Here is a 21641-nt window from a genome sequence, read left to right as displayed (position 1 = left end):
GATTTATGACTCTAAGTACATGTTAAATACTTCTATGGATTGCTGGAAGCTTTAAATCCTTTCCTGGTAATGACATTTCTTTCCTAATACTGATTTCACGGAGACTCTCGAGAATCTGTGTTCTTGTATCAAAAAATCCCTTCAAGATAAGAGGGAAAATGGGAAGTTAAACACGATTTTAACTCTTTGGAGCGTTACATCTCACTGCTCATGTTGCTGTCCTTCAGCTCTGCCTGCATATTTCAAAGAAGGGTTGAAGAACAGGGAGGTCACAGATGGTGGAACGGCCACCCTGCACTGCGAGCTCAGCAAGGTCGGGGTCCCCGTGGAGTGGAAAAAAGGGGACAAGACACTCAAACCCAGTGAAAAGTTCAGGATGAGACAAGAAGACACGGCTGCAGAGCTGCTGATCCGAGATCTGGAGGTGGAAGACACAGGAGAATATACCTGTGTGTGTGGAGAGCAGAAGACCTCGGCTGTCTTGACAGTCCACGGTAAAAAAGCCATTCTGGGTTGTGATTCCGGTGTCTCCAGGACATCCCTTTTCTCTCTCTTTCCCACTTGCTTTGATGTTTTGATTCTGCAGCATTTTTTCTTGGTTTGCTGGTGGTGTTTCATCCTGTCTCCCACTGTCTGTCAGTTCAAAACTGGTGGCTTTATAGCAAAGTAAAGAAGAGTTATGAGAATTTTTCATCTTGGGCACTTAAAAGACGTCAGCAGCAAGATTATTCTTAGAGGGCTGTCAGTGGATTTTGGTGCTTAACCGGGAGGAAAGTTCTTTAAAACTGCTGAGCTCAGTTAGTGAGAGGTTTTTCCATTCAAGAATGAATGACTGTCCTCCTCTTTTGCAGGACTTTGATATATCCTGCTGAGGATAAATTAAATATACCCCACCCATCAGCATTATTCTGCAGATCCTGACTTAGGGGGTAGTGGGACAGATTTTGTTCCCACAGATTTTGTCTCTACTTTGGTGAACAATGATGAGCTCTGGTTGCCCCTCCAGAAGTAGTTCATGTACAATCCAATAGATAAAAGAACAGGTTTTATTTGAGATATATCTTAAGGAATAAGGTGGTTGTAAGGACAGGTGGAAAACTGTGGAGTCAAAACTCTTCTAGATTTTCTGCACACTTTTGCTTCCTCTTCCTTCTTCCACCTGGAGGTTATTTCTGTTCCTCCCCTTCTCTGACCCAGCACTTCCATCCCAGTGCAAGTCTCTTTGTTTTTACTTCAGTGACAAAAAGCAACTTAAATGCTGCTAAAAAAAGCCCTGTATCCCTGACATTAGAGACATTTATGTCCTTGGAAATTGTGGCTGAAAGGTGCACCTGAAGTTATGTTACTAATTTATTTTCTGAACCAAAAGGATAAGTTACGGTGTTAGGAAAGGGAGGGATCTCCAGATGGCAGTGCTGTCACCTGGGTTGAGGACTTCCAACCCAAAATCAGGTCTTTGATGTTCAAGATAGATGATTTCAGACTGAAATAGGTGAGAGGACTACTGGAATCATCTGGGAAGAGATGAGCATGCTAATAAATCAGTGTTAGAAGCAGGTCATGGCAGTAACATCCCTGAGGGATCCTGCAGTAGTTTTCTAATAGATGCAGTTTTCCAGACTGTACAGTTTGTTTTCCTGTGTAACGGTGAAGGACTGGCCTCAGCACCTAGCTCTGAGTTTCTCAAGGTCTGGTTGATGGTTTTGATGCCCTCTCTGTTTATATCACACCCCATAGCTTTGCCTGCACTGTTCAAAAAGGATCTTGTCCCTGTGGAAGCCACGGAAAGCAGGGCGGCTGTTCTGCAGTGTGAGCTGACCAAACCCGCCCCAGTGGAGTGGAGGAAAGGGCAGGAGGTGCTCCAGCCTAGTGAGAAGTACAAAATGAGGCTGAAGGACACCGTTGCTGAGCTGACAATCCATGGCCTGGAGGAACAGGATGCAGGAGATTACACGTGTGTGTGTGGAGACAAGGCAACCACAGCTTCCCTGACAGTGCATGGTAAAATATTTGGGTTTAATAGGAGTTTTCTGTGTTGTCATCTGTGGTCTCATGGGGGATCACAATCTGGTCTTGGTCCCATCTATTAAATTGTTATGACAGCTGTACCAACCACTGGGAATATCTTCCACTAAAAGTCCTTCCCTTGGGATCGTGAATAACATCTTTTCAGTTCCTACTCTTTCCTGTTGATGGAATCTGGAAGCAGACAATGAAGAGTTTGATGAAGTCATAAATAGCACTTGGATTATTTCCACTAATTAATTTCTTTAGGGCATATCACTGAGATTTCACTTGTTTTTTTCTGGAATGGAATTGAAAAGTTATGAAAGCATTGCAGCCTGTAATTTTAAATGACATAGTGTTCATTTTAATTATTAAGCTGGTTTTAAGAAAGAGCTGTGCATAGTTCCTTGAGATCTTGGGATCAGTTTTTTGTTGTTATATCCTAAACTGCCTTTAAAACATCCCTTCAAATACTGAAATTATAGTTTTACAACACTGATTTCCAAATCAGTGAGAGCTGGGAAGCTGACACTGGGGTGGTGCTCCATTTCATGCCCTGGATCATACCATAAAAAAAAAACCCTCTGACTTATGAATAAGGTGTTTTCCATCTGTCCAAAGTCAGTCTTTTATGATTCTTGGAGTTATTATTAATCAGTGTGACATGCTCAGTGTGATCCATTGCAAAGCACAAGGCGGGGGTGCCCCCCGAAATCATTCTTTGCTTCTCAGATACTTTATGTTCTAAACCTTTATAGAGTAAAAGGTTTTAACTCAGTGGAGCAGTCAAGGCGCAGTTTTTCCTCGATTTTTAAAGTGCTCTCTCTTCACCTGTGACCTTCAGCCCTCCCTCCACGTTTCAAAGAGGAGCTGAGGAACGTGGAAGGCACGGAAAAAGGCACGGCCACTTTCTGCTGCGAACTGAACAAGCCCGGCGCCGCCGTGGGGTGGAGGAAAGGAGACACAGCCCTGGGGACAGGTGACAAGTTCACCATGAGATGCCAGGGCACGATTGCTGAGCTGGTGATCCGTGATCTGGATCTGGCAGATGCTGGGGATTACACGTGCTGCTGTGGAGATCAGAGAACCACGGCCGCGCTGAGAGTGAACGGTAAAGAAAAAGGAAATACGTGACAAATTCAAAGGGGTTGTTTTCAAACAGTTGTTTTTATAAGAGCTTGGTAGTGTCAGCTCTTAAACTTAACAGCCTTATTTCTGATGTATGTAGCAACATGTGCTTGGACATAAATGCCTGAATGCACTGGTCAGTACCAAGCACAGGTCAGGCGTTCAAGGCGAAAATCTGAGATATTCATCTTGGTATTAACTCACTTCTTTGGTGCTCATATTCAGTAGCAGGTGCTAAGAAATGGGAGATCATATTATTGTGATGGTGGTTGTTAAGGTTCTAATCCAAAATCCTAAAGCTGAGAGGATAATTTGTTGCTGAGATATTTTTGATGCAGTTTTCAGTGTTTCAGAATAACTTGAGGGTCCAGTTCTGCCTGACCACTGTCTGAGGAGGTACAGAATTCACAGAATAGTTTGTGTTGGAAGGGACATTTAAAGGTCCCTCATGGCCTCAAGGAAAAGAGAAGTTGATGCCTCAGATAAAATTTCATTTGTGAACTTTTAAAGCAATTAATTGTACTCCAACAGAATGTAGATACTCTGGTCAGGCTTTGTTTTCCATTCTGGCAGGCAATATCCAAGGAATGTAGGGCTCAGTCTTGCAGGTCTGGAGAAGTTGAGACTTGCTGTGGTTCTCCATTTCATGCCAAGGACTTTACCATAAAAAAACCCTCCTCATATTGATGAATAAGGTGTTCTCCTGCTTTCCAAAGCCACTCTTTTATGTTTCTCAGAGGGCACATCAATCCTGCTTGATTAGGAAAGGCTTTGCTTGTCACATGTGGTTGACAGACCACAGCTAAGTGGTTGCTTGAATAGCTGCCATGGTCACACTTTGTGCTCATTTTGAACTCCTCAGCCTTGCCTGTGCACTTCAAGAAGGAGATGACAAATGAGGAAGCCACAGAAGGTGGAACAGCCACTCTGCAGTGTGAACTGTCCAGACCTGCCCCCGTGGAGTGGAAAAAGAAGCACAAGGTGCTCAAACCGAGTGAAAAATACACTGTGAGGCAGGAAGGCACCACAGCACAGCTGCTGATCCACACTCTGGAGGTCAAGGATGCTGGGGAATACACCTGTGTGTGTGGAGAGGAGAAGACAACTGCAGCACTGACAGTGCATGGTAAAGGAAACAGAAGTGGGGGATTTTTGTGGCATGTTTCTCCCTTCTCCTCTGGAAGCCTCAGTCCTGACATGCAATGAGTTCTTTCCTTAACCTCGCCATCATTAATTCTGTTGCTAAGAGATTTTCTTCTTTTATTGTTGTTTTTATCTAATTCTCACTAGAATTACAGTTCCGTTGATTATACTAATATTTTCCCTGTTTTCTTCTCCCTGCTCTTGTTGGTGCACAGCTTTGCACCACACCAAAGGCTGAAGATGCCACATCCTTGCTTTTTTTATTCTGTCTTACTCACTTTTAACTTGAGCTTAGAGAGGTGGAGCAGCAGGAGTATTCATACTTCTTGAAAAGGATGATTAGATTTCAAGCTGTATTAGGATTTGAGAAATAATTTTTTGATTTTGGTTCAATGCAACTTTTCTATATAACTCTGACCTAGGATAATGTAGATTTGTGTCCAGGTGTTGCAGAATACTCAGCATTATAATGGAAGAATAATTCACAGTCTTCAGTCAAGTTTATCTACAACTTTCCTTGGAAGAACGGGAAACTTTATTTTTATTATTAACACAGGACAGTCAGAAGTATTTTCAGCCTCTTTCTCAGCTGGAAATTCAGTAGGTCTGAATTCAGGGAGCTGATTTCTTTGCTTTACTGCCCAGACCTTTTCATCTTTGTATTTACCAATAACACAAGGATTTCTTCAGTCTTCAACTTCCAATATAACCATGGAAAATAGCATTGGAAATGTCACTTAGTCCATCTTCAAGCCTGAGGTCACCATCATTCCAGCCAGAAAGTTTTTCTTAATTTCAGCAATAGTCTTTCTCGAGCTGGCTTGTCATTTTTCCTGTTTCAAATTTTATAAAAAAATGAGAAATACTTGGTTTTCTTTTTTTTTTTTTTTTTTTTGAAACTTCCTCTTTTTGAAACTATTTTACAGGATTGAAAACTTTCCTCATGTCTCCATTCTGTCTTCTCCTTTCTGGGCTGAGAACCTTGAATCCTTTTAGCCTTCCTTCATAGGCCATGTTTGCTAGACTTCAGCTCATCTTTGCTGCTTTCTGGGCCACTTTCAGTTAATCCACATCTTTCTGGAAGTGTGGTGGCCGAAAGCAGAACTGCAGCTCTGCACCTGAGGCTTTGCCAGAGGGGAGCAGGATGGAAGGAACTCCTGTGTCTTGCATGGGACACTCCATTTTATATATTCCAATTGTAATTTATTTATTTGCATCAGGGTTGCATTTTTCAACTTGCATTTTTTCCAGGATCTCTTGTAATCCCGAATCCCTTCGTGCCTGTTGTTCTCCTCCTTGTACTTGATCATCCCTAATTAGGATATTTTCCACCTGCTCTTGCTGAATTGCAGCCTGTTTTTCCACCACTCCTTCACTGAGGTTTTCTATGTCTTAATCCACTTTGACAAAGTGCTTTCACTGTCTCTTCTTTCCCGCCTTGGGACCATCTGCAAAATTAATGACAACTCTGCATTTCATTGTCCAAGTCACTAAAGAAAATGCTGAATAATACTGGATTCCAGAGCACTGAGGAACTCGACTCATTCTGTCATTGTGAGTGTAAATCACAGTTGAATATTCTTTGACTGTAGTTTTCAAATTAGTGGCACGTTCCCTCTGTAGTTCCACCTGTACTTGAGTTAAAGTAAGAGCTTTGCTAAATTAATAATGTACAGCATATACTGGGTCTTTCTGTCTGTGAAGCTTAATCTATGCCAAGAAAAAATTACACTGGTCCACTCCTTCAGGAAGAGAAAAGCTCTTGGCAAATCCAAGTTTTTCAAAGAATTAAGTTGAGATGTATGTAATTCCTTGGATCCTCTCTCTGCCACCTCTCTCTTTTTCCAAGAAGGTGAAGGGGATTCATCCTGTAGGTCAAGACTGATGAGTATTCCTAAATTCCCATTTTTGTCAGTGGAGATCTAGTCAGCACAGTCCATGGAAGACAGGGATGCATCCAGTTCACCTTATTTAGCAGACATGTGGTCAGCAGATACCTCTGCTGACTCCACTGACTTCACCTGGATCTTCCTTGGCTGCCTGGGAGTTTAGACTCCTGTTTTGCATGGCAAGAACCAAATGTGTGCGTGTCAATGTGTGAGGCCTTTTTCCACCTCTTAGTTTCTGGTTTTTTCCTTACTTGTGGAATGTCATCCATTCATGCTCTTTGATTTCTCCAGTGTAAATGTTGATGTCTGATATTCATTGATCCTGTGCCATTGATCCATGACAAATTTCATCACCCCAAGGTGCCTTAAGAATAGTCAGACTATTTAAATATTCTCTAATCATATTTTTCTTATCCTAACCAGAATTCCCATTACTTTCCTCACTGTCCTTTACCTTTAATATCAAAGAAGAAGGAACTAAACTCTTCAGCTTTCTCATGTCACTCACAATCAACTCACATTCCTGAAAGAGAGGTAAGCCAACATGGTTTAGTGGTGGCTTTGGCAGTGCTGGGTTAAAGGATGGACTCACTGACCTTAGAGGGCTTTTCCAAACTAAATAATTCTATGATTCCATGATATCAGCATCATTTTGCAGATCACTTTTAGCCCCTCTTTCATGCTGATCTTTTGTTGAGGAGGTGACAGAGATTGGGAATGGGGAACTGCTCTTGACCTTCTTGAGACACTCAGAGAACCTGCCCTTTCTGGGTTTGTCTCTACATTCAGCAGTATTTCTTTTGCACTCATCTAAACCTCCTGTGTTTTATAGTCCTCTTGAGTTTTGGGACATTGAAAAGTTTGTGCTTTAGATAGACTATTTCTGATAATCCTCGGAGTGAATTACTCTCTAATTGTGCTCTTAATATTGTTTGAGAAGTTTGTTTGAAGTTTTCCACTCTCTTACACTGTCTTGTCCTTTAAGTTGACATCTGCATGATCATAAGTAACAATTCTCAAATTATTGGAGCTTGTTCTCTTGTTACCCACAGAATTTTCTTTCGTTCTTCTCCATCATTACCTGTCCTAAAATCCATGAGCTTTCCTGCTTCGTAATCAATGTCTGCACAATTATCCTCCCCATCCTTATTCTCAAATATTTATTTCTTGTTGGTCAGAGAATGAATTGGAGACCCTTCTCTCCTGTTCTTCATATCTATTCTATATCCAAATGTAGTTCCTGCCCCATTCCAAGGACTTACCAGGTGTTGTCCCAACCTGCTGCTCCCAGAGTACATATTAGCACATTACCATCCAGCCTTACACTCTGAATTATTCTATTCATTGTTCCTAAAGGGATGGGGTTTTAGGATGCACCTGAACTTCCTGGTGTGAAGATTATGGCAGATCTCTGCACTGGAGACATCATCCTTTTCTTTTCTTTTTATTGCTACCCAAGCACTTTCAGGAGATCTCTTTACTCTTCATCTTGTTCTAACTCTGGGTTATGCCTATAGGCATCCTTAACACCTCAATTCAAACCTGATCAATTTTTCCTTTATTTTTTTTTCATGGATGGATTTTCCACGCTGAATTACACTGAGGAAGTTACAGTTTTGACCATACATGAAGTTTGCCCACTCCTGCTGTTTATTCTCCATCCACCTCTAAACCAATCAGAAAACTTGCTTAAAATTTACTTTAAAAAAAAAGAAAATGATAGGACCCTTTTTTATCTGCGGTACAAATTAGCATCTTCCTTGCGTGGGATGATCCTCACGTCAACAACCAGGCACGGATGGATAGATAGAAACACCAGGTTCATTTAGTTTGGTGGCCCAGAACTGCATGTCATGAAAACATTTGCTGCTCTGTTTCTCAGCCCTCCCTGCCCTCTTCAAAGAGGAACTGAGAGATGAGGAGGCCGAGGAGGGCGAAGCGGTGACTCTGCGCTGCGAGCTGACCAAACCCGCCCCGGTGGAGTGGAGAAAGGGACACACGGTGCTCAGACCTAGTGAGAAGTACAAAATGAGGCAGAAGGATGTCACTGCAGAGCTGGTGATCCAGAGCCTGGCTGAGAGTGATGCTGGGGATTACACCTGTGTGTGTGGGGACAAGGAGTCCACGGCTGCCTTGGCAGTGCACGGTAATGCCCAATTCCACCTGGATGTCCTTGTTAACAAGTTTGAATTACTTTTATCGCCCTGTTCATTGTCATCTGTGCATAGTTCCTGTGAGCCTGACTTTGCATTGAGCCGTCATGAGGATTAATTTTGTGATTTAGGGGTAAAACCTTCCAGCAATTCCATATACAAAGTGGTTTTAGGATCCCTAAAGCAGATGTGAGATCAAGCCTGAGGACAGCCCCCCACTGGTGCCCTCACCTTTCCTTCCCCTCAGCAGGAGGCTGTTTTTCTGCTCCATTTTAACCCTCTTCCCATTGCATCCTCAGTGCTGCCTGCAGGGATCAGGGAGAGCCTGAAGGACCAGGAGGTGACAGAGGGTCAAGGGGCCACTCTGTGCTGTGAGCTGACCAAGGCTGCCCCAGTGGAGTGGAGAAAGGGCAGCACTCTGCTCAGAACCAGTGACAAGTACAAGATGAGGCAGGAGGGCACAGCCATGAAGCTGCTTATCCATGATGTGGAGCTGAAAGATGCTGGAGAATACACGTGTGTGTGTGGAGAGCAGGAGACAACAGCTGCCTTGATAGTGCATGGTAAAAAAAACCATATACAAATATCTGTATTATACTGTGCATTTCTTTGTCAGCTCACTGATATTGGTCGTGGCTGAATTGTTCCTTTACATTTGTAAGCTCTCTGTAAGATCTGGTTGTATCCAGGCTGCTTTTCTCCTCCTGTCTGTTGGTTTGTCCGATGTCCCAGAATGAAAACCTCTCACCCTAAAGTGTTGTCTGCCTCTGTACCACCCCATCCCTCCTGTAATCTGTGTGCCACGTGTCGTGTTTAACGTCCTCTGTCCACTTTGTGACCTTCAGCCCTGCCAGCACTTTTCAAAGAAGGCCTGAAGGACCTGCAAGCCCTGGAAAGCCAAACAGCCACTCTGCGCTGTGAGCTGTCCAAGGCTGCAGCTGTGGCGTGGAAGAAAGGGAATAAAATGCTCAGGGCAAGTGAAAAACACATCATGAGGCAGGAGAGTGGCCTTGCTGAGCTGGAAATCCGTGACCTGGAGCTGCAGGATGCAGGAGATTACACCTGTGTGTGTGGAGACCAGCACACCACGGCGTCTCTGGCAGTGAATGGTAAATGCAGATGAGTGTCCACTTTCTGTTCCTCTGTTTCTGGCTGTGTGAAGTGTCCACCCATCAGCTTTTCCTTAGGGATTAATTTGTGTGCAGGAAAGGAGAGCTTCTTGTCCTGACGTTTAATTTTGGTCTGATATTCCTGAAAAGGAAGCTGAGGATTTGGCTGTTTCTCCATGCAAACTCCATTGTTGTAGGTTTAAGGGAATAAACACTTAGAAGAGACTCCTGTTAGACCAGCTGATTTGTCCTGTCCCTGTGATAAATTCTTTAAATTCCACCTTGTATGCATCCAGCCTGTTGTACCTTGACCTGTCAGCTCAGCACTTCTTTGTCTTACAGTCACTGCTGGATTCAGTTTTCCAGATCATCATAGCAATAACCTCAGCCTCAAAGTCCAAACCCCCTGATCTGGCCAGATTTGAACTTCATCATGCTGATGGCTTAGTTTAAACATGCTATTAACTTTCCATTCCCAGCCCTGCCAGTGCTTTTCAAGGAAGAACTGAAGAGTGAAGAAGCCCAGGAAGGAGCATCAGTCACTCTGAGTTGTGAATTAACCAAAGAAGCTCCAGTGAAGTGGAAAATTGGGCCCAAAGTGCTGAAAGCAAGTGACAAATATCAAATGAGACAGTCTGGCACCACTGCAGAGCTGGTCATTCATGACCTAGAAGTAAAAGATGCTGGAGATTACACCTGTGTGTGTGGTGACCAGAAGACAACAGCAACCTTGGCAGTTCATGGTAAAAAGACCTTATTAAAATTGATAAATAACTCTAGAGACAGGCATCATTCTGAAGTTCAGTTGTTTCTTCCCTGGGTTAGTAGCTTGTCTCTTTTTTTTTTATCCCTTTCTCTTCATTCTATTTATAACTCATTTCTTGCTGAGAGAGAGAGTCGCTCATGGCAAATTTTGGGGTCATTATTAATCTGTCCTTTGAAAAGAGAAAACAAGATGTTTCTTTCTGCCCAAATCCCCTCTTCTTGGATATTTACGTTTTCCAGCTCCAGCCCTGTGGTTCACTTCAGTCAACCCCAGTTTTCTCCAAAACACACAGGTATGGTCTGTCAGCACCTGCCCAGGAACCGGACAGAGGAGAAGTGAGGGTTAAATAAACCAACCCATAAAGAAATCCTTTTGTTAATAACCTCATTACCTGATCTCTGCTCTCCTCCCATTGATGAATATCCATGTTAATGAAATAACAGTCCTTGACTTTGAGGAACTTGGTCAGAGGTTCAGTTCTGCCCCTCCAGATTCTTCCAAAAACAGGGATCTGGGCTTTCCTGAGACATGGACTTTTCCTGAGGCATTTGGGGTGTACCCCTTTACACAAGGCACTTTTGTGGGTAGATGTCAATAATTAGTTTTCCTGAAGGTTACTTCCTGTAGGTTGTTCTGTCTTTGGGTTGTGATTCCAAAATGGGAAATAGCAAGAATCTGAAATTCTCGTTACATGTAATGGCCCTTCAAACTTCAATTTAAAACTAGAACTAGTTTTATTTTTAAATCTGACTGCTTTCAGGTAGGTGGGGCTATAATATTTTAATTAAAAAAACCCCAGAAAATAACAATATCAGCCTCCAAGAAATGCTACTTGTGTGGGTAAAATAGTCCTGTGTGCAGCAGTGTTATCTGTGAGTGCTGTTGATCTCAGATCTGGGTCTTTCTGTCTTCTTCTTTCATTATGAATAACAACAGACACCCAGGGAACTGCCCCTTAGGGTGACTGAAATCACATCACACTTGAAGTGGGATGCTTTTGGAGTTTCTAAACTTGGTTATGCCTAAGCATGTCTATAAAAGGCTGGGGGGGGGGGGGGGGAAAGGCATGAGGGGAAATAATCTCAAGCGTGAAAAAGAAATTGGGATTTTAATTCTGGTTTTCTGCTGACCATCTGTCCGTGTTGCATCCTTCAGCTCTGCCCCCACTCTTTAAGGAAGAGCTCCAGGACAAGGAAGCAGGAGAAGGTGGAGAAGTCGCCCTGCACTGTGAGCTCACCAAGGCTGCTCCAGTGCAGTGGTGGAAGGACCAGAGGATGCTCAAAGCGAGCGAGAAATACAAAATGAGGCAGGAAGGGACCAGGGCAGAGCTGGTGATCCATGACATAGCTGAGGAGGATGCAGGAGGCTACACCTGTGTGTGTGGGGAGCACCGGAGCACAGCTGTCCTGACAGTCCAGGGTAAAGCCATCCTGACCTCCTGTTTCCTGGCTGGAAGCCTCTGCCCTCTGCTATAACTGTTCAGTTTTACACACCTGTTTGTTCAACCTTATTAACTGAACTCCCATTCATTTGAAAATATTCCCTGCCCCTCCTCACCTGCAGGCTGTGCCAACTGGAAAATCCCAGTCTGTCTTTCTCTGTCCCATCCTCTTGTCTTTTCCTTTCCTTAAACACATGCCTGCTGCTCTTTCATCTTTCCCTTCTGCCATTCCTTTCCCAACACACAAACCCACTATTCTTTGGTCTTTCCTTTCCTGCATTTATTCTCCAAAACACAAATCTGTTTATTCTTTGCCATTCCTTTCTGGCATTCTCAATACTGACCATTGTAATATGGGGAAGAAGAAGTGTTAGTTAGTTACAATTTCTTCTGTACTGAGCTATGCTTATATTGGGCTTTGTGCCCATAACCCCTGTCCTCATGCACAAATTTCCATTGGGAGACTAATTTTCTAAGGCTGTAGATCTCCTGCCAGTCTTGTTTTGTTGGAAGAACCACTTGCTGTGCAAACAAAACTGGTGTTTCAGCTTCAGAGTGCTGGAGATGGGAAATGTACCAAATCTGGTTTAATCCCGGTTTCTATCTTGGATATTTTAACTTAGTCTCACTGCTGGGGACACTAAGTTTTCTAGATCTGAGGTATCCAACCTTGTCAAACAGGTGGAATGTCCCATCATCCCACTTACTTAATAGAGGGACATATGTGAAGGTCACCACATTTATTTCAAGGACACGACTTGCAATGGGTTACAGGAACGATGTTCAGTGAGGAAAAACATGTTCTGAGACAAGAACACAGGCTGGGATTCAGCATCTGGAGATTTTCTTTGGGGTCAGGAAGAACCTTTGAGTCCTGGATGAACCTTTTCAAGGATAGCTCGAGGAAGAAGATGAGGATGAGTGAGGAGCTGTGCCAACACTCAGAGCACAGTAGAACAGCTCAATAAGTAGGAAAAGAGAGCACGAAGATATGAAGTGTGTGGGAGACACCAACACATGGGAACTAAGGAGCTCAGAGATGATATTCTTGGTTTTTCTCTCATGGAAATTGGTAGAAAGCAGGTTGTTGAGGACAGGGCAGTTTTGCTAGTAGGAAGCCAGCATAAACCCCAAAGGATTAGGATGTATATTCCCACTAGGATATTTTCACTTCTCTTCCCTCTCTTCTTTGCTGATGCTCGACCTTCCATAACTTTCACAACTTCCCCCCCTGTCAGTTCCTCACCCATCCCTGGAGACGTCCTCAGTCTGTAACACTTTTTACCTGCATCCTTCAGCTGTGCCTCCATTTTTCCAAGAAGAAATGACCAGCAAGGAAGCAGTAGAAGGTGGAATGGCCACTTTTCAGTGTGAGCTCAGCAAGGCATCTGCCCCTGTCCAGTGGAAGAAGGGCCACCACGTCCTCACCTCGGGCAAGAAGCACAGCATGAGGCAGGAAGGCCGTGTTGTGGAGCTGGTGGTTCATGACTTGGACCTGGATGACAGTGGAGATTATACCTGTGTGTGTGGAGACAAGAGCACCACAGCTGCCTTAACAGTGCATGGTAAAGTAACCCTTGGGATGGTCCTCCAAACCTTAGAGCTGCCCAAGCCTCTGTTGTTATGGTCTGTTCCCATTCCCTTTCTGTTTGCTTGGGTTTTCCCGTTCCTTTGGACTTTATGTGCTTCCTCCTTGTGTCAGAATTGGGATAAGAGTTCCCTGTTGGTGTTTGTCCCCCTCAACTGTGTTGGTTCATCTCACCTTCTCAGTGTCCAGGGAAGGTGGGGGAGATTTTCCATTGTGTCCCACTGACCTGCATCAGGGCTCAGCATTTCACCATCCATCCATCCATCCTCTCCCACGGGACTTTTGCTTTTTAAGGAATATTCACACTCTCTGTGGTACCCTTTTACTCTTCAGCACTGCCTCCAGAATTCAGGAGAGGCCTGAAGGACCTCGAGTCCATGGAAAATGGCACAGCTGCTCTGCACTGCGAGCTGACTAAACCTGCTGTGGTGGAGTGGAAGAAAGGGCAGGAGGTGCTCAAGGCAAGCAGCAAGTATAAAATGAGTCAAGAAGGTGCTGTTGCAAAGCTGATTATCCGTGAGCTGGATGTGGAGGATGCTGGAGATTACACCTGTGTGTGTGGAGATCAGCAGACAACTGCCACTCTGACAGTCAACGGTAAAAACAAAGGAAAAAAGCCACAAGGTTTTCTGAAATTAAAAATGAGAACGGTGGTTTAGTGTTGCTGAAGGAAAAGACCTGATTGCAAATCGTGAGGTGTGCAGGGTAGTGTGGTTTATACAGTCTCAGAGACAGGCAGAAAATGGGAATTGAGATGCAAAACAGTGCATTTTTCAGCGTGTTACTTTCAGGATAATCATAATCTCTCCTGCAAGTGGCCTGACCTAAGAGGGAATCTGAACTCCTAAAATTCCCTACCTTAAGAGGGAATTTGAACTCCTAAAATTCTCTGCCTTAAGAGGTAATTTGAATTCCTAAAATTCCCTGCCTTAACAGGGAATCTGAACTCTTGCAATTCCCTGCCCTTAGAGGGAGTCTGACCTCTCAAAATTCCCTGCTTTAAGAGGGAATATGAACTCCTAAAATTCCCTGCCTTAAGAGGGAGTCTGAGCTCTTACAACTCCCCGCTGACCTTCAGAACACCTTCAGTGATCAGGGCAATGTGTTGGCTACTTTTGGAGTAGGAAAACAACTGTGCCATTTTTAGATCACAGATTAGATTAAGCTTCCGTACACTTCATGGCAAAATGTAACTCCTTGAAATCCATCTCTTCTTGTTCTGTAGATGTTCCTATTTCATCTCTGGGGAAATAGCCTTGTACTTTGAGTGTAGGATATAGAGGTTTAGAGATATCAGCAAAACAAGCTCTTTTGGTGCTTTCATTTTCTTTCAACTCCCTCTTTCCCAAGCCCCAACTGCGGAATGTTGCAAGTCATTTTTTCTATTTTATAGCCCTACCAGCACTTTTTAAACAAGAGCTCCAGGACACTGAGGCAGAGGAAGGTGGCACAGCCACACTGAGGTGTGAGCTGACCAAAGCCAAGGCTCCAGTGGAGTGGAGGAAAGGGGATGTCACCCTCTACCCTGGTTTGAAATACGAGATGAAGCAGCAGGGCTGCATGGCTGAACTGGCCATTTCTGACCTAGAACTGGATGATTCAGGAATATACACCTGTGACTCTGGACACCAGCAGACAACAGCTGTGGTGACTGTACATGGTAGGCACAGTGTTGACCCTTGACTCAACAAACGTGGAGTGGAAGGAGGTTCTCTTGGTGTTCTCTGCTTGCTTTGCTGCTGGTCCCTGCCAGAATAAATGTTCTTCTTTGGCACGACAAATGGTCAGGTTAGAAAGGTTGTTCTTGCAGTATCTTGAGTGATTAATGAGCATCAAAGCTTATTAGAATCATAGAATGGCTTGGGTTGGAAGGGACCTCAAAGATCATCTCATTCCAACCCCTTGCCATGGGCAGGACACCTTCCACTAGACCAGGTTGCTCAGAGCCCTGTCCAACCTGGCCTTGGACATTGTCATGATGTCAAAATATGCTGAACTCTCCTCCCCTGAGTGCAGGGAGTGTGGCTGGGTATGGGAATGGCATAAGGGATGATAAGAGAGGCAACAGTTAGGGGATAAAGGATTTCTCTGACAGATGACTGTGCTCTATTATTACTGAAGGCTTTGAACTTCAGGTGTAAATGTTCCTCCACCCCTTCTTCTACCATTCAGAGCAAGACCTTACCTGAAATCTGAATTTCCTCTCCCATTTATCAGTTAATGTGTTTTGAATACCAGTTTGATCACTATATGTTTATACAAGCTCTATTTGGGTGAAAAAATACTCTGCTTAGTATTGCAAACTCAGAGACCTCTCTTAAGGAACAAGGGTTGGTGTGAGAGAGAGCGTGTCCCAGGGATCTTTGCCTAAAGCACCTGTAGTTGACATGGAGACACTTCCATGTGAAAGTCTGGCTCCTTCAGGCCACAAACCACTCTCTAAAATCAGATCTTTCCTCACTTCACCGCCAGTCCTCAGCTCTTGGTTCACATGATGGTTCAAGAAAGATGCTGCCGAGACAGAGAGTTGCAGCCCAAGGATTATGGAATCATTTCTGAAGAATGATGGTAGGATTGTGTCCTTCTTGGGCTAAAACACTCTTGAAACGTTTCCCTCTCAAATTTTGCAGCACTGCCTGTCACATTTAAGCAACCCCTGCAGAATCAGGAATCCGAGGAGGGAAGCACAGCCACGTTCTGCTGTGAGCTGTCGAAACCCAAAGCTGCTGTGGAGTGGAGGAAAGGAGGAGTGGGGCTGCAGCCCAGCCAGAAATATGAAATGAGGCAGAGGGAATGCCTGGTAGAGCTCTTGATACATAACCTCAAATTAGAAGATACAGGAGAGTACAGCTGTGACACTGGGGATGAGGAAACCAAGGCAGCTTTAAACGTGAAAGGTACGTGGGCTGAGCTGACTCCTAAAGCAGCAGATCCCATTCAATGTGCAAAGCAGCAGTTTCAGTGTGAATATTTTTAAATATATTATTCTTTTTCTCTATAAATATTTTCTTTTTCACCTGACATACTGAGATTTTATTTTGTTCTAATGAGAATGGAAGAGGATGATACTTTGTTCTTCTGGTGCTGCATTTGAGCTTTGGGTTCTAATAAAGAAATATTTTCCAGCTCTGTGGCCAACAAGAAATTAAAGAAAGAACAATAATTTAACATAACATCTGCATATTTCACTTGACACGTTGTTTAAATATTCTTAAAAAGTATTTTCTTCCAAATCCTGTAAGAAGACAGGCAACGAACGACCTTCCTGATCTGTCAAGGCTGCTCATGGAATTTTGAATTTCTAGCTCTTGAGATCACTGTTAGACCAACTGAAGGATAAATTCACTCAAAGAATTCAACCCTGGGAAGGATTTGAGTCAAGAAACAAAGGAAATAAAGGCAATAAATGTTATGGGTTCTTCTGATGTAGCAAGACCTAGTAGCTCCAGGCAAATTAGAAAACATGGATCCTGCCCAGGAATGTCTCACTTGAAAAGCAGAGTATCTTCTCTGGAGTGTCAGTCTGTGTCAACCAGGACTTGACTCAGGCTTCAATAAAAGCTTCTTTTTTTGTCTCCTTTAGCTCTGCCAGTTCTTTTCAAAAAGCAGCTCAAAGATGAGGAGGCAGAAGAAGGAGCTGCGGTGAAATTCCAGTGTGAGCTGACGAAGGATAACGCAGCAGTGGAGTGGAGGAAAGGCACCATGGAGCTCTTCCCGTGTGCCAAATATGACATTAAATTAAGTGGTTGCACGGCTGAACTTGTGATTCACAGTGTGGAGCCAGAGGATGCTTCTGATTACACGTGTGACACAGGAGACCAGCAGAGCACTGCAGTCCTCAGAGTGCATGGTTAGCGTTGCATCAGACTGGAACAGAGGAGAGAAGGCATTTGTGGAAATGTGTGAATGGTGTTATTTAATTTACTGGTGAATATGAATCCTTCTAAAAGTTAGGAGATTGAGGAAAACTGCTGTCCAGACATAAACAGAGCACGGAGAAGTGGATCTTGTGGGACAGGGTTCCTATTTCAGCCTGTAAAGCACAGTGTGCAGTGCACTGACAGCTTTCTCTGACGTGACAAAAGCAAGAAACTCTGAATCGTGGGGACCTTTATATTCTAATAGATCTTTATTTCTAGCACTTTGCATTCATTCCTGGCTCACTTGAATCAAAACCAAATCACACATCATTTAAAAAAGCATTTTAAGTTTAATTATATTTAATCTTCCCATGAAGACTCTGAGAATGCTGTGTTTAACTAAACCAGGAATGATGACTGTGATTGATCACAGAATTACAGCATGGCTAAAGTTAGGAGGGACCACAGCAGGTCATTTGGTCCAACCTCCCTGCTCAGGCAGGGCCATCCCAGCACCATCTGTGAAACGTTTGTGGTCATCTCAAACAGTTGGGTGGAACCTGTGGCTTTGATCTAAACCACAACCTTTCAAACTACATCCTCTGGCTGAACCTGACCCACGAAGCAGCCACAGGGTCAGCTCTGAGTGAGAGAGCCTGTGACTGCTTTCCATGTCTCACAGCAGGGTTTAGACAGAGGAATCACAAGCACTGAGATTCCAGTTTCCCCAGCTGCTCACACACACAGACAGGATATTCCCTTCTGGTTTCCATCCGTTGTCTGAGCAGATCCACATCCTCTTGATTAAATATGCATTTGTGCATCATCTGGAAAGACTCACTGGTGCTGGTCCAGGGTCTTGAAAAGATAACTGAGAAACCAAAAAAGAGTTTAAAGCTTTACATCATTTAGGTGTTGGAAATCATGAGTATTTCTATAAAAATGAAGAAATTTATGCCTGTTTTAATCAGAAAGTAGCAGGTTTTGCTTAGTCAAAATCTTTCTGTGTGTGTAAGTTTTCAGTCTCCAGAACAGGTGCATAAAAGGTTTTGATGTGGATGCCTTTGACTTTAAGGGAAGCATATCTGGGGAAGTTTCTGATCCTCTCTTTATTTGGGTGTACACATTATAAGTCTCTTTGTGGGCAAAAAAAAGGTGGTTTTATTATCATATAACCCCCTAATGCAAAATTGCCCCGCAGCGTCAGAGCCCAGGCGCTTGTGCTGAGCTGTGCATTCCAGGGAACAGATCCCGTATTATTTATCTCTTCCTCACTTTGCAGCCACCAAACCCCGGCTGAGGCAGCAGCTGAAGGACGAAGAGGTGGAAGTGGGGGGGACAGCCAGGCTGCGCTGCGAGATCTCCATCAGCAAGGCAGAGGTGGAGTGGAGGAAGGACGGAGCTGTCCTGCACCCCGGCTCCAAGTACGAGATGTGGCAGGACGGGACCCTCCGGGAGCTCCGCGTTCACCGCCTGGAGCCTGGAGATGCCGGGGAGTATTCCTGCAAGGCTGGAGATGAGATGACCTCTGCCAAACTGACAGTGAAAGGCAAGAACTGTTTGTTGGGGCGAGGAGGTTTTCGCTTGAGGAGGCTAAGGTTTCATCATTATTACTGTGAGGAACGCAGAGCACAGGAAGGGTGTCCTAAAAAAAAATCTGGTGGTCAATGGATGTGCCGAAGCAAAGATTGACGTGGTGGACAGGGGAGGATGAAGCAGCTGTGATTTGTGACTCATAGCTTGAAATATTTGCTTGACATCATATGCAGGGGGGCGAACAGATGGTCCATCCCCAGCTTCCAGTCACACAGCAGCTGCATCTGGCCTTAATGCCATCGCAGAGCTTGGACCACTAGTGTGGAACAAACACTGCCAGCATCTCTATAGGCTGCTCCATGTTGTAGATCCTCTGCACATTGCACCCAGCTGCACCATTTGTCGTGCAGATGGTGACCTCAGTTGTAGGAATATCTGCTGTGCTTGCTCGCATGAAGATTTCACTGCTTTTTTTGATGGTTGGACTCAACAATCCTAGAGGTGTTTTCCAACCTTAAGGATTCTATGATTCCTTTAGTATTCCCCAGCAGATTTGGGGTACATATATATTTGGGGGTATGTTGGGGGCTGTCTTTGTGATCTTTGCACAGATCTGCAGGAGTTCAGCTGTCCTAGAAGCAGGACTCAAGCCAACTGTGCTTACATTAATCCAGTGAGTCCTGCTGAGAGGACAAAGCCATCCAGCTCCTCAAGACATTTGGAGCATCAGCATGGAGTAAACGCAATTCTGTTTGCAAAAATATGATAAAAAGGATCAGGTTTTAATGTTACTCGATGAAGATATCTAAGTTCAAGTGTAACAAATTTCAAAACCCTCATTTTGGCATCTGGCATTCATGCCTTGTTCACCCAGTTAGAGTGTCAAACATTAAATTAAAAAATCAATATGTAATGTATCTCTGAGAAAGGACAAGTGATAAAACCACTGTTTGAAAGTTAATTGCCCTTTTACCAAGTACACTGAAAGCCGAATTTGGGATGTGATTTGAGAGGCTGTGCTGTTTCCATCCTTGGAGATACTTGAAGCTCAGCTGGACAAGATGCTGAGCAGCCTGCTGTAAAAGCCGGCCCTACCTTGAGCAGTGGTTGGACCAAGTGACCTCCATAAGTCCCCTATAACCTGTTTCATTAATGATTCGATGATCTGATCCGTGTTTTTCCTTCCATTCCCCGCTCCTGACTGTTTGCAGAGCCCGACGTGACCATCGTGAGCGGCCTGAAGGACACGGAGGTGTTCGAGGGGGACGACGTCACGTTCCGGTGCCAGGTTTCCCACGAGAACGCCAGGGATGTGGAATGGAAACTGCAGGATGTCGCCCTGCAAAACAACGAGATGAACGAGATCTCGGTGGAAAAAGGGAAGGTCCACACCCTGACCCTGAGGAAGGTGACGGAGCAGGACATTGGCACCGTCACCTTCCGGGTGGGATGCCACACGTCCACGGCAGAGCTCACGGTGAAAGGTAAAGGCTCTGCGTGGGGTGGGACAGGATCAGTGAGGACAGCTGATGTTTTGCTTATGCTGACAGTAAATTCACGTCCATAATTCACCCCTTTTCAGGTCATGTTAGTGCTTCAGAGCACACGTGATGTACTGGTGTGGTCTCATAGACTGCAATCACCATGGATAGACAGTGAATATGTCACCAGGGTCCTGAAGCTAGCTGGTTCCTAAAGAAACTCCTGTGTTTGCCTCAGGAGTTGGATTGAAAAACCTGGAATTTTCACTGCTTCCATTCTCCCTTTTAGAAACATAGAATGATTTGGGTTTGAAGGGACCTTTAAAGGTCATCTAGCCCAACCCTCCTGCATTGAGCAGGGACATCTTCAACAGATCAGGTTGCTCAGACCTTTTTTTTCCTTCTTTGGTGTCTTTCTTTCTCCAAACATCATTTATTTGGAGAAATTCTCCACCCAACATCCTTCTCTTTGAAGCTGGTTTTAACCCCTCAGTAGAAATTGAAGTTTGGTTTTGGTTTTTTTTTTTTTTTTAATAATGCTTAACCATTCAGCTGTGGCTTTAACACCACAGGGAAAAGAGACAAAGACGCCTGGAAATGCCTTTGCTGTGTTTGTAATTTCAGTGCCACCTCCAGTATTTAAGGAGAAACTGCAGAGCCTGGAACTGCAGGAGGAAGACACAGCCGTGCTCAGGTGCCAGGTCTCCCAGCCCAACGCTCAGGTGAAGTGGAAGAAGGGCACTCAGGTGATCTCCCCGAGCTCCAAGTATGAAATCAGGCAGGAAGGAACAGTCCACACCTTAAAGATTTTTCACTTAAACGCAGAAGACTCTGGCAAATACACCTGTGATAATGGAAACGAACAAACGACAGCCACTGTAACTGTTAAAGGTGGGTGGTTTTAAGATGAGAAACTTGCTCCACTTCCTCAGTTTGGCTCCACCAAGAGGGTTCTATCGACTCTCCTTGACTTCAGATGTCCTTTGCTGGCACAAAGCAGCTGAGACCATTTGCTCTCAGAGGTTAAGTCCTGTGGTGTCCTGAGCAAAGAAAATGGAGGGACCCAAAGTGCAGTAATTACTTCCACAATCTGAAAACCCAAGGGCCTCTTTCTGGTCACTCAGAAAACCAAGGCTGGAGCTAAAATGAGAATAAGACCATTTTTGATGTCTCAGCATCCCTTGAGCTGTAGTTCTATCTCAGAAAATGATGCTCAAGCATGACAGTGTTCCAACTTGGACACTCAGCTCCAGTTGACAAGCAGCATTTCTAGTGCCAAGGGTCTGAAAATAGGTGTGATGTGGCAATATATCAGTTTTTCCAAATCTAATCAGATATAAATACAGCACTGAGGTGACTTTTCTGAGATACCAGATCAGCAGAAGCAAAGAGGATCCAGAGTGTTATTGTGAATTACTGTCTTTTGGAATATCCCTTGAGGATTTTCCTGTTAAGGACACTCACCTGCCTGCTATCACACTAATGCCAGGATTTGGTGAGACCAGAATATCAGTGCTCTGAGCAGATCCTCTGGTGGTGG

General features: G+C 44.3%; 1 protein-coding gene across 2 annotated transcripts in view; it reads left to right on the top strand.

Annotated features, from left to right (window-relative positions):
• Positions 1 to 21641, top strand: part of OBSCN (obscurin, cytoskeletal calmodulin and titin-interacting RhoGEF) — a 185497-nt gene that overhangs the window by 78218 nt on the left and 85638 nt on the right. Inside the window, exons 41-57 of one of the 2 annotated variants that reach the window (XM_051768316.1) lie at positions 228 to 494; positions 1738 to 2001; positions 2852 to 3118; positions 3998 to 4261; positions 8050 to 8313; positions 8620 to 8883; positions 9166 to 9429; positions 9909 to 10172; positions 11351 to 11614; positions 12935 to 13201; positions 13558 to 13821; positions 14618 to 14884; positions 15855 to 16121; positions 16808 to 17074; positions 18367 to 18633; positions 19832 to 20104; positions 20726 to 20992. In XM_051768316.1, the coding sequence (XP_051624276.1) occupies positions 228 to 494; positions 1738 to 2001; positions 2852 to 3118; positions 3998 to 4261; positions 8050 to 8313; positions 8620 to 8883; positions 9166 to 9429; positions 9909 to 10172; positions 11351 to 11614; positions 12935 to 13201; positions 13558 to 13821; positions 14618 to 14884; positions 15855 to 16121; positions 16808 to 17074; positions 18367 to 18633; positions 19832 to 20104; positions 20726 to 20992 (4521 nt within the window). The remainder of the gene's footprint in view (positions 1 to 227; positions 495 to 1737; positions 2002 to 2851; positions 3119 to 3997; positions 4262 to 8049; positions 8314 to 8619; positions 8884 to 9165; positions 9430 to 9908; positions 10173 to 11350; positions 11615 to 12934; positions 13202 to 13557; positions 13822 to 14617; positions 14885 to 15854; positions 16122 to 16807; positions 17075 to 18366; positions 18634 to 19831; positions 20105 to 20725; positions 20993 to 21641) is intronic. The other variant, XM_051768317.1, reaches the window with a different exon arrangement.

Source organism: Manacus candei, unplaced genomic scaffold (genome assembly GCF_025592945.1).
Source record: "Manacus candei isolate 608988 ecotype Guabito, Panama unplaced genomic scaffold, ASM2559294v1 h1tg000094l, whole genome shotgun sequence".
In the NCBI taxonomy this organism is placed as follows: domain Eukaryota; kingdom Metazoa; phylum Chordata; class Aves; order Passeriformes; family Pipridae; genus Manacus; species Manacus candei.
The sequence above is the reverse complement of the archived record's forward strand: the minus strand, read 5'-3'. Positions and strand labels throughout refer to the sequence as shown.